Below are 12,178 nucleotides of genomic sequence, written 5' to 3'. Positions count from 1 at the left end.
CCTGGGGGCCTGCGGGACCCCCTCCCCTCTCTCCCGCGCCCCCCCCCCCCCCCGGAGGAGCCCACGCCAGTGTTACGCGGGTGTCTGCCAGAAAACGTACAGTCCTACCTACTGTCACTGCCGGACGTGCCTCCCTCTGTGACATGTCACAGGAGACTTTAATCCATTTCCCACCGACAGACTGTCAGTTTTAATGGTAATTCTGGATAATAAAACTTTATTCTTGGCTCCCTGTTGAATGCTGGATGGAAGCAGCGTTGTCAACAGACCGCATGCGACCGTTAAACCGCGCAAGAAACTTTGGTTGGCCCTCCTCCTCCGCGTCCAAGTTCATCTTAAATCCTGCATCCAGACCCCCCTGAGTTAAACCAGAACTTCATACGTCTCAGTTTGTGATAATCTCATGAAACATGACGTTAATTGGGAAGATAAGGGACAATATAAACCAAAATAATGAAAGTCTTAAAACTGTCACAGGGCCCCTCCTCGAGGCAGGTCATTAGCTAGTAATGGAGGACCCCACCTTAGTTGTTGATGCAGAGATCCTGGGTCATTTCCCCATTTGCACTGATTGGTTAATCCAGCTTTGGCTGACAGACGCATACATTTATACATTTTCTGCATTGAGGTGTTTTTTTTTTTTTTATGAGTTTTTGAGTCAAAGAAACATTGGACATCAATTCTATAAAGTTTGGCCCCCGCTGTGACTCTGTTCAGGAAAAAGCGGGTATACATGACGCATGGATGGACGTTAAGTTCAAAAGAAGACTTTTGCTCCCTCAAGGGCTTGAACTTCAGTCTCCTTATCGGTTTTTCTGTGACACTTTAACAAAGCGTCAGTATTTGACGCCGTGTGGATGAGAACAGCCGGGTGGTGACGTGGTTTTGACGAGGTCAAGAATGAACCTTGACTCTCCACACACAAGCAGAAACATCCTTTCACATGAATCTGTTTCTGGCATCAGTAACTATAACTAATTGGCAAAATGTTAATGAATTATAAGGAGTCAAACTTACCTCATTTTCCATGTAACACAAAAACAAGCATCTGTTTTAGTGATTTTTTTTTCATTACAAATCATCCAATTATCCTCGTTGAAAGATAAAAAAAAATTATACATTATGGCTCCTGTGGTGATTTTGATCCAGATGTGTAAAGATAAGTTGTTTTTTTGCACCTTTCAAATGCAGAGGAAATTCAAAGTGCTTTACATGAGGCAGAAATTTATCAAAATGATGTTAAAAACACCCAAAAATAGAAAAAAAAAAAAAAAACATCAACTAAAACAGAATAAAATTAGAGTTTCACGGTGAAGTTTTGGCTGTGACATCATTCAGTTAAAGAAAAAGCAGGAAGTAGAGAAGGATGCAGCATTGATGTTGCGTGAACTCCTCTTTTCTCCTCCAGAAACGTGAGTGTGTGTGTGTGTGTGTGTGTGTGTGTGTGCGTGCGTGTGCGCGCGCGTGTGTGTGTGTGAAGCTGCGTCCTGCATGCGTGACCGTGTTCGCGTGTTTGGATGCATTGAAAACAGCTTCATGCGTGTTTTTTTTTTTTTTTTTTTTTTTAACGGAGCAGACGGTCGTGCCCGGGCCTGCTCCCGCTGAAGGTCACCTGTGTGTGATGACGGTCGAGCTTTCACAAAAAGCACCTCCTCGAGTCCCCCCGGTGTGTGTGTTTTTTTTTTCCTCTGACGGGCCCGAGTGACGAAGGAGGCCGCAGGGGAGGAAGAGGAGCGTTTTCTACCCTCTTTACATCACAAGAATGCAAATCTTTAAAGCCTCCACATCTGAGAGGAGCGGACTCAGTGGAGATGGTGCAGGGGATTTAAAAGCTGATCCTCCCTGTGTGAGTCACAGACAGTCACCCCCCCCACACACACACTCTCCACCCCCCCTCCCCCTTTCCTCACCCTCTGTCTGCAGCATTGTACTCACACAGATGTTGTACCTCTGCGTTTTTTTTGTCTGCTTGTCTTTATATAGTGCGATAAAAAAGGGACTGAGGAGCTGAACTTTGTTTTAAATGAAGCTTAAATCCAAGGTAAATAAAAAGCCCTGCTGACACGGGCCGTTTATTACGACTGTTTGCTCTCTGAAGGCCACAGAGTGACTCGATGAGTCCCCGAGGCTGCTCTTCACTGGTCGGCGTGCTGCACTCAGACTCCACATTTTCAATATTGACCAGCTTTTATCTCCCGTGTCTCCCTGCATGTGTACGCCAAAGAGTTTGATCACCCTCGAGGTCATTTTCTGCCTCCTCTCCTGTCAGGTTCAGGGGTGTTTGGAGGAGAAAGCCGCTGAGCTGTGCGCCGATCTCGTTTCTCGACACAAGGGGGCAGCGGTGGCACCATGCATCATTTGAATTCTCCTCCTCATTCAGCACCGCAGGGTTTCTCTCTGCCTTTTATTTTGTAGGAAGATGCAGAGGAAACGTTTCTCAGTGGGACTTTTATTTTGCATATTGAGGAGCTTATATGATGCATTTCAGTTGCAGCTGTAACTTTAATCTTTTTTTTTACTTTGTTTGCTGTTTACATTAATTGAACGCTACATTCAACAACATGGATACAATCTAATTAAGATTATTTTCAATCACATTTATTTTTTATCTTTAGCTCTTTATTTTATGTCTTGATTTATTAGAGAACATTTGATTTGAGAAAATATTATATTTATTTTAATGCGGTAGGTTAAGTCAGAGGAAAATTCTCATAATTTATTCAAATGTTTGTATATTTGTTTTTAAATCAAGTCTATTTTTTATTGTTAATTTTTGTATTAATCTTATATTCTTTTTTGCATTTTCTAATTGTCAGTTTTATATAAATAATATTAATTGTAATTGTGGAATTTTTCTTAGTAATTTTCGGATTTTTTATTATTTTTTATTAATCTGGTTTTTTTTCTTATTTGAATTTTTAAGGAATTTTTTAATCTTATTTGACCAGATTTAATTAATTTTATTATCATTATTTTTATATATTTTTTCCTTAGGTACTTTTACTTGAATCAGTTTTTATTAATTGAAAAAGGAATAAGAACGTTTGATAATAAGACATCATTTATTATAATAAAAAATAGTTTGTCTCTCCGGCTCTGTCTTGCACCATATCTAAAAATATTCCCATTCGTTTTCTCTTGCAGGTCCACGACCGTCCGCATCCTTGTCCCTCTGTGTGTCCTCGCTTCCTGTCTCACATGAGAGCTCGTCCTGAGGACTTCCTGACCTCCAGGTCCAGACTGCAGCCGCCGTCTGAGGGGAAGCTGCAGAAACCTCACAGTGTTGCTGCTCCACAGACCCGAACGCTGGAGGGTGAGTCTGATCAATAATATAATAATAATAATAATAAAAACACCTGCTGCTTTCACACCATTACAGCCTCACCGGGGGGGGGGGTGACTCCTTCAACCTCACAGCTTGGCTCATTCACAACTCTCTCTCTCTCTCTTTTTCTTCCTCTCCTGAGCACCGGAGGCCACCGGGCTCGTCGTCGGCTCTTAATCTCTCTCTGCTGCTTGTGTTTGGTTATGTTCAAATCTCGCCTCTCCTCTGTGGCGAGGAAGTAGCCCACAGCGCCGCCCTCCTGGTGGTCATGAGGAGGGAGTGAAAGGCCCCGGTGCCGGAGGAGGCGGAGGGGAGGGTGGAGGGAGAACCGCTGCTCCTTTCAGAGCCCCGGCCTCTGATGTGAAGGCATTTCTCACCGGCGCACACCTCGGCTCCACAGCAGGGCACTGCTTTCAGCGTGTGTGTGTGTGTGTGTGTGTGTGTGTGTGTGTGTGTGTGTGTGTGTGTGTGTGTGTGTGTGTGTGTGTGTGTGTGTGTGTGTGTGTGTGTAGGAGAGGAGGGGTTGGAGAGAGGGGGGGGGTCATTTCTCAGCTCTGGGGTCTAATACTAATTATTCTACCATATGGTGTTCGGCTCCCTCACAATCGTCCTTCACCCTCCTCCCTGAAGAAAACGTGCTGCGCCCAACACCACGGCTGTGCGCTCTGACACATGTCATTCACATGCACATCAGCACACACACCACCTCATGTACACTGTGTGTGTGTGTGTGTGTGTGTGTGCGTGCGTGTGTGTACAACAGATGGGAATGGCGGGGCTTTGTAAAGAGGAGGCAGTGCAGAAATGTGCTCTCCAGCGCTCTCTTTATCCCCCCGTTGCTGACTCCTCTTGGTGGCAGATCCCCAGGAAACAAGAGCAGATTGTCTGACACCCTCCACCCCAACACCACCACCACTACTACTACTACCACACACACACACACACACACACACACACACACACACACACACACACACACACACACACACACACACACACACACACACACACACACACACACACACACACAGTGGTCAACAAAAAAAAAAAAATAGGAGGAGAGGGAGGAAATGGGCGTCGCTGGGTGGATTTGAAAGTTGTGGAAGAGAATCTTAGAGTGGTGAAAGGAAATGTAGAGGAGAAAGGGAGATGATGGGAGGAAGAAGAAGAAGCTGTTCATTAAATGTGACGCTGATTTGTGATTGTTGTGATTTGTTCAGAAAACAAATGCCCCGAAGAAATCCACAGTTTCAGCTTTTCAAATGCAAATAATCGGCGGATTTTGTCAGATTTTCATGTTTGGTGAAAACATTCGTAACTGTAAGACGTCTCCAAAGCTCATTTTTATAGACATTTTATCGACTTGATAATGAATAAATCAACATTGACAGAGAGTTCCTTGATGAGAAGAATTGAGTTGCAGAAAATCAGTGACCACTTAGGTGTCATGAAAGCAGTCCAGTCCTTTTCTTTGGATGTCCGATCAGGTTTTACATCCATCTAATATTTAAAATACATAAAAAGTCTTCTGTTTTCTTCCAGTTTAATCAAATCTTCTACTTTATACAGTGTTAATAGGCTTCTGTGAAAAAAATTGAGCTTTATTGAGGCTTTTGTCTCCAAGATGATTGAATTCAAAAAGAAAAACGTCTACTAACAAACTAATATAGTTTTCGTATCGTGAAGCTCCTCCATCTCAGTGAGCGTGACTGGAGGAAAGATTGATTCATTTTTAGTTTAATCTTTAAAAAAAAAAAAATTATTACAGATCACCGAGCTTCTTTCTGTCTCTGTCATCTTTTGGGTTGGAAACGTCATTCAAACTTTAAACAGGTGGAGAAAAGTTGTGATTTCTTATATATCTGCGTTATCGCAGGGGAAGTTTTAAGCTTTTTGTGGTGTATTGTGGACTGTTCAGTTTTTCTTAATGTTAAAATCAATCGATCTATTGAGCTTCTTTTCTTTTTCAGCTTTCATAAACAACTCGCGTGTCAAAACATGGAGAAACTTGTCGTCTCTCATTGTGGGTAGACTTTGTTTTTTAATAGCGTGGTCAGAAGCACACAGAGAGTGAGTCTCATTGTCAGAGACATCCTGCAGTGATGATGATCGTTATTCATCTTAAATAATCAACCCACCTCTGCTGGTGTCCTCCAAACACTTGTTACCACGAACAGTTCTTTGGGACGCCTGTGAGAGACCTCGCCGGTGAATACTGAAGCCTGTGTGTGTGTGTGTGTGTGTGTGTGTGTGTGTGTGTGTGTGTGTGTGTGTGTGTGTGTGTGTGTGTGTGTGTGTGTGTGTGTGTGGTGTGTGTGTGTGTGTGTGTGTGTGTGTGCTGCCCTCAGGTCTTGATTACCATTGTGAATATCGAGTTGGGAAACAGGCAGCTGCTCCAGCGGGGCGATTTTCTCGCTGCCTTTTGTTGGCAGGCCGACCCACTCAGCAGGGGAACAAGTGTTTACTTCGGGACGGGAGGAAAAGTGGGAACCAAAATGTCCCGAGCAGACGACCCCGCGCCGCGGTGACCTCTCAGGAATAGAAAAACGGATCTGGACGTGTCCTGGAGTCAAACTCCTGATTTAAAGGCAGTTTAATAGAAGCACTTTGATTGAGATGCATTTTGTTTTTGTCTTTACTGAAGGACACCTCCACCTCGGTCCCGACAGACGGACGGGTTTGGCAGCAGGAAGACGCTCTGCAGTCGTCGTCCCGTGTCTCCGGCTCCCTGCTGCTCCACCGCCCTCCACCCTGCATCCCGCACCGCCCCACCGCACCACCCCTCACTCTGACTCCGAGAGACGACAACGCGAGTCGGACACCGTCTCAGCATCTCCCTCCTGCCTTCTTCCTCCTCCTCCTCCTCCTTCTCCTCCTCCTCCTCCTCCTCCTCCTCCTCCTCCTCAGAAACAAGATAAAGCTTCCGAGGGGGATAAGGAGGACCAACCTGCCGCGGTGGAGCCGAGCCTCGGGCCTCCTGGGTCGACGCTCTCGGCGTCCCCGAGCTCCCTCTCTCTCGGGTCGCTGTCAGATTTTAGTCGTCCACCTTCCAGCTTGTTCAGTCGGAGCACTGACCTCTCCAGCGGCAGGAGCAGCGTCCTGTGCGATCGAAGCATTGGTAAAACCTTCATAGTGTCAGTGAGCCTCCCTCATACTCACCTCAGGACTTCAGCTAATGATTGTTTTTGTTATTTATTCATCCACAATTCAGTTTTTCTAATCTATAAAATGACAAAACAAGTTGCCAAATCTTAATTTGATGTCTTCAAAAGCCCCAAATTCAAACATTTATTAACCTAATCATAATATGATCTAATATTTATGAAGAATATGTTCCATCTTTTGCTTCACAATAGATTTAAACAGTCATTTAAATGATGTTCTTGATTCATTTTCTCTTTCACTTCATTGACTACTTGTTATTTAGCATTAATGTACAATGTTGTGGATTCAAATTGGTTGAATTTGTTAAGCAAGGAAGCTCCGTAGTGTAGAAGTCTTTACAGCATGTTCAAAAACAACTTTTCATTTACTTATTATTGTAGTAAAATGAACAGTTTTGTTCTTTTCTCTGGTGATAACATGTCAGTGTTGAGCCTTCCTCACCAAATGTTGTCATGCAAATAATATTTCTAGTATGAGTCAAAATGTGACTCAGGCGCCTCCATAATTCCTAAATTTTAAGACTTTTAGATACATTTTTTAAATTATGTGTGTATTTTACGTAACACTCAGCACATCAGCTTCATCAGGCGGGTGTGGCTTGATCAGATTGGACTGAGAGGGGCATCTCCATGGCAACATAAGTGAACAACCATGGAGCAGTCATCCCACTCTGTTTCTGTGTATCGATCAGAATCACAATCTGAGTGACGTGACCTTTTTCCAAAGCAGTCGAGCTCACAAAAACATAAACAACTTATTTTATATGAAATTAATGAATTTAACTGCTTCGTCGTGTGTCCACTTGGGTCAAATTTCCATCTGGCGTTTCAGCTCAAGAAGAGTCAGTTCCCAGGAAAAAAAAAAAAAAAGAAAGAGAAAAATACATCTGTGGTTGCAGATAAATTTGTCCCGTGAAGTTCACGGGTCACAAAAATAAAAGTTGTTTTGATTTGTGAAACGTGTCAGAATTAACTGGAGAAAATAATCTCATTCTGCAAATCACAGCGAGCTGATATGATAAAAGTTTCGGCTCTCACTGTTGACTTCATGATTTCAGGTATCGAACAGTGTTTTGATAGAAAATTCCCCCTAACTGTCTTCTGTCTTTTCACAGCAGATATCGGGGACTCAGATCCAGAGGGCAGCGTTTGTCTCTCTCCACCCCAACCTTCACCAGTGGAGCAGTCACCTCTGACTTCTCACCCTCCAGCAGCATCAAACCTCCATCAATCCTTCAACAACACCACCACCCCCACCTCAGCCTCCACCTCCACCTCCATCTCCACCTCCACCCCGCCGCTCTACGAGCCACCTTCAGGTCAAACTGAACCCCTCTCGCCTCGCCCAACGCCGGCCGTCTCTCTAAATTCAGACGGACCTCTGAGCAGCAGCCAAACCACCGACGCGGCAGAAAATCTCCACCCAGAGAAACCCGTCGATTCTGGTATCGACCCGTCTTTGGATTCTCATCGAGGCGGCGCTACGCCGGCTTTTCCTTCCGCCACTTGGTCCTCCTGCCCGAGTCCACTTTGGACCGCTCGCCGCTCGGGGTCGGGAGCAAAGCTGACCCCTTCTCCTCCGGCGTCCCGGCTGGAGTCCCACCGCTGGCCCGTGCTGCCTCCCATCTCCCCCATCAGAGGTGAGAAAACTATCTCTGCCGGCCACATATGGACCATTCACAGCCTCCTCCTCCTCCTCCTACCCCGCTTTTTCTTTTATGGTCCCGAACATGGCTGGACATCCACCCGGAGACAAAGAGATTATAGGCCAGACAGAGAAATCAAAAGCTGGCCCTCCACGGTGAGGCGTTCAGATGCTCCTGCCCCCATCGGCACGTCGTGAAAGCCTCGCTGTCGGCCTGTTTTTTTCCCCACCTTCTCCTCCTCCTCCTCCTCCTCCTTCTCCTCCTCCTCACGCCACATAATAAATAACGCAGAAAGCTTTTCTTTTTCCTCTAAATCAGCGATAGAAAAGGAGGGCTTTTGTTGAAAAGCTGGTACCGTTTGATTCCCTGTTCAAAGGCGCGAGGCCCCAACAATAGGAGCCAGGGTCCCTACCTCGTGTGCCCTGCCTCTCAGCCTCGGTCCCCCCCCCCCAATGCCTTTACTATTCTCCGGGGCTCTGAGAGGGAGACGTGTAGCCGATGGTCATAAATCCACACCGACCGCCGCTCGCTGATGGCAGAACACTGCTGAGGACGGCCACAATAGAATACCTCCGTGGCTTTCCTGCGGCCACTAATTTACCGTTCCCAATGGGGATAAAGGACGGGGCCACTGACATCTGACTTCTCCAGGAACTTTATGAAAGAAAGCAAACAATGTGGAAATTGTGTAGGGATTTTCTCCTTTCCATCAGAGACATCTACTGTTCTCTGTGTGGCGCCGTGCTGCGTCGGGCAGAGGGGGCGGTGGGGGGTGGAGGGGGCGGGGCCTCCGCGCTGTATCGGAGCACGCTGTTCTCTTCACGGCAGACACAGAGCGAGTGTCACCGCTTCATTTATTTCCCCCCACAGATGGAGGCAATTCAAGTTCAATGTGGCCTCAGCGTGGCAGCGTGCAAAGCCTCAAAGATAATTCCAGTTTGTTACAGCCGCGGTCTCGACTTTTTGCAGGTTTAGACGTCGTTTCCATCAGTTATGATGCGCACTGCTTCTCATTCAAAACAAAAACAGCCGGTGGACGGGTTGGAAACAAGGCAACAGTTTGGTCAGATGATCTAAATCTCGTTATTTGGAGGTAAACTCGATGTTTTCGGTCCTACAACTACTTGAAGACACAGTTGAGCCCCCACAGCTGGTCTATAATCTGTGATGCATTTTCACAAACAGACAACTTTGCTCGGTTTTCCTTCCAAACACCGTTAACCTGCCCGTGTTTGTAGGCATTTTGAGAAATCCTTACACAGCCGAGGCAACGAAAAATCTCCTCTTCTTCTTTAGTTGAGTGAGGAGATGCAGGACAAGGTCATCATCATCATCATCATCATCATCGCTGGATGATGTTGAATCCAATATTTCTGTTAAGAAGGAGCTGAAACGAATCTATCCAAACCCCTTTTTTTTAACAACCGTTGCAAAATTTGCCTCGCTGTTAAACAAAATATTCGCAGTCGGGTATTAGGTTAGGTAGGTATTTCGTTTTTGCATACGAAAACGTACAGATCTGTCACTCAAACCAACCTCGCCCAGATTATGGTTCACGTGTCACCGCTACCTGAAGCCTCCCACAACATACTCACATTCCCATGTGTGCATTGTTGCATGTTTTTAGTCATCCAAAGAGTTTCAGACTTCTGCAGTTTCATATTATCTTCAGAGGAAATAATATGTCCCCCAACTTTTACACACTTAAATCACATTTGGAAAAAGGACTTCCGTGCTGCCAGATGGACTTAGAAAACCTTTGTGAACTTTTTCAGTCTGCACGTGCAAAACCTGTGATATCGCTGCTAAAAATAAAGTTGTTGTGAACTGAAATTAAATTATTCTTATTTTTTAAAGTTTTGTAGAGAGATTCTTGGTGTTCAAGTGAGAAAACTGGCCTCTGTGGATGAGTTGGTTCGTATCCGGAGCAGCAAATCAGGCGTTTTAACCCCAGTGTGGTCCTGAATATGGCACCAGGGACTCTCCTTGTCTCACTCAGCCCTTTATGACCCCCAACATGGTTTTTCTCAGATCCCCACCGGTCCACAGAGTGACCCCAAGCTGACCTGTTTTGAGCAACATGTCCAGAGTTTAACTGTCCCCGACAATGAAGCGGGGCCACTGTCCCGGCCCGGCCTGGCCTCTACGCTCGGAGGGCCGTTCAGCCTGGCGCTGTGACCGGGAAAGGAGGGCCACAGGCACACAGAGGAGGCGTTTGTCCTCCTCCGGCTCTGTCAAATCAAAACCGCTGACCCCCACCCCCAGCCCCCACCGCCCCACCCCTCCACCGCCACCGCCACCCTTAACCTCCCCGAAAAACTCGCCCCGACTCACTACGGCCCTCGTCGGCTGAGAATGACAGCTGAGTTGACAGCAGCAATATGCTTTGAAGTGTCAAGTCAAGTCCTTCCATTGTCCCGCGTGAGTAGAGCGCCGAGCCGCTCAAGTGCACAATAGTGCAGCGGTGCGCGCGCCGCGTTGTTCACACACTTGACTTGCGTGAGGGTGGCTTCATGTGTACATTTATACCCGTCTATGTGGGCCGACCCGAAGGAGCTGAGTTTGCCTTTTTCCCTTCTTTTTTTAGAGCCTCTGTATATATTATCCTTTTGTCCGGGCCAAGCTGTTCTGCATTTCTAATGTGAGAAAAGCCCCCGACAAGCCTCTTTCAGGGCGACGACAAAACCCACCACCCAGTGAAACTGTTTCACTCGCTTAATCCTCTGATTTCTGAACCACGCGAAGTGAAACACTTTTGTTTTGACGGTCTGAGAGCAGATACGTAATTAGTCTGACAGTTTGTACCGTCTGTGGTAATGAGGGCTTTAGGGGAGATTGTCTTGCCCTGTGTTTATTGAAGGTGAGATGAGACTGCTTTGGCCCCCCCCAGGCCTAACTCTAACGGCGTCTCTGCTCCTCACCCGGTGGGGGGCTCACTCACGGACGTCCTGGGTTTTGTGTTTTGGAGTTGTCCACTTGTCGGTGCAACGCCCTGAAGGGACGGGCTTTAACCAAGCCGACGACAACATCCAGCCAAGATAGAAGAGGCTGATAGTTGAATCAGAATATGTCCTGCAGGAGTTTTTGTTGTCTTTAGCTGGAGGTTTCAGTGAATCTCTCATCAGTTATCCATCAAAACTCCTTTTCAAAATATAACAGTTCACTCACAATTTTATGATTTATTACTGTTATTGTTGTATCTCTTTTTTTTTCTTCCAGCAATGAATTAAAAAAAGTCTGCCAAACATGTATGAAAGAAATGACCCAACTAACCAGTACTTTACAAAACACTGTACACATACTGTATATTAATACTGTGATACTGTTGTTCTGATTCTTAAAATAAGCACACAAAAAAAAAAAATCCGGTTATCTCTTTAAAGGAATAGTTTAACGTTTTGGGAAAACTTTCTGATAGATGGGATAATGATACCACACTAATATCTGCATATATATATATATATATGTAAATGCCTAATTTGAGACTGCCCTTAACTGCAAAAATATTTTATCTGCAGAAGATAGTGGCAAAACTTTCTATAATATAAGTTTAACACGTACCCTTATTATTATTTTTGTCAAATACTGTAGTTTCCATTATAAACTTTTGCTTATAGTTTTGGAAAAGAGCCTAAATAAGATGTTTGTTTTGTGTTTCATGTGGTAACTGTATGAAGCTACCACTAGGAAGCTATCTTAATTTAGCATAAAGACTGATTGTGGTGTGAACCAGCTGACCTGGCTCTGTCCAGTGTGCCTCGAAGAACCTCTAAAGCTCATTAAGTTACACATTACATCTTATTTGTTAAATTTGCACAAAATAACTGGTGTAAAAACATTATAATCTTATGGGCTAGTTAAGCTATCTGTTTCTGGGCCACAGCTATTTAGCTTACTAAGAAAATCAAGGCCTCTTATCTTTTTAAACAGTCTATTTGTTTTGGTGTGAACAAACATTTAAGGATCGTAACATCAGATAACACAATGTTCCCGATGCAGTCGTCTCATTTAGCGCTCACATTTTTCTTTGTCGTTATCACGCA

The 12,178-nt window shown here is 45.2% G+C and overlaps 1 protein-coding gene across 1 annotated transcript in view; it reads left to right on the top strand.

Moving 5' to 3' along the window:
- The window catches only part of LOC138621865 (uncharacterized), a 39,938-nt gene that overhangs the window by 13,052 nt on the left and 14,708 nt on the right, over positions 1-12,178 (top strand). The window contains exons 3-5 of the mRNA XM_069700188.1: positions 3,145-3,313; positions 5,970-6,443; positions 7,605-8,129. Coding sequence (XP_069556289.1) covers positions 3,199-3,313; positions 5,970-6,443; positions 7,605-8,129 — 1,114 coding nt within the window. The 5' untranslated portion in view covers positions 3,145-3,198. The remainder of the gene's footprint in view (positions 1-3,144; positions 3,314-5,969; positions 6,444-7,604; positions 8,130-12,178) is intronic.

This window comes from Brachyistius frenatus, unplaced genomic scaffold, assembly GCF_029030835.1.
Source record: "Brachyistius frenatus isolate BFR_SWC_R1_liver_20210118 unplaced genomic scaffold, ASM2903083v1 Contig_33, whole genome shotgun sequence".
NCBI lineage: Eukaryota > Metazoa > Chordata > Actinopteri > Embiotocidae > Brachyistius > Brachyistius frenatus.
Note: the sequence above shows the minus strand (reverse complement) of the source record. Positions and strands in the feature narration are given on the sequence as shown.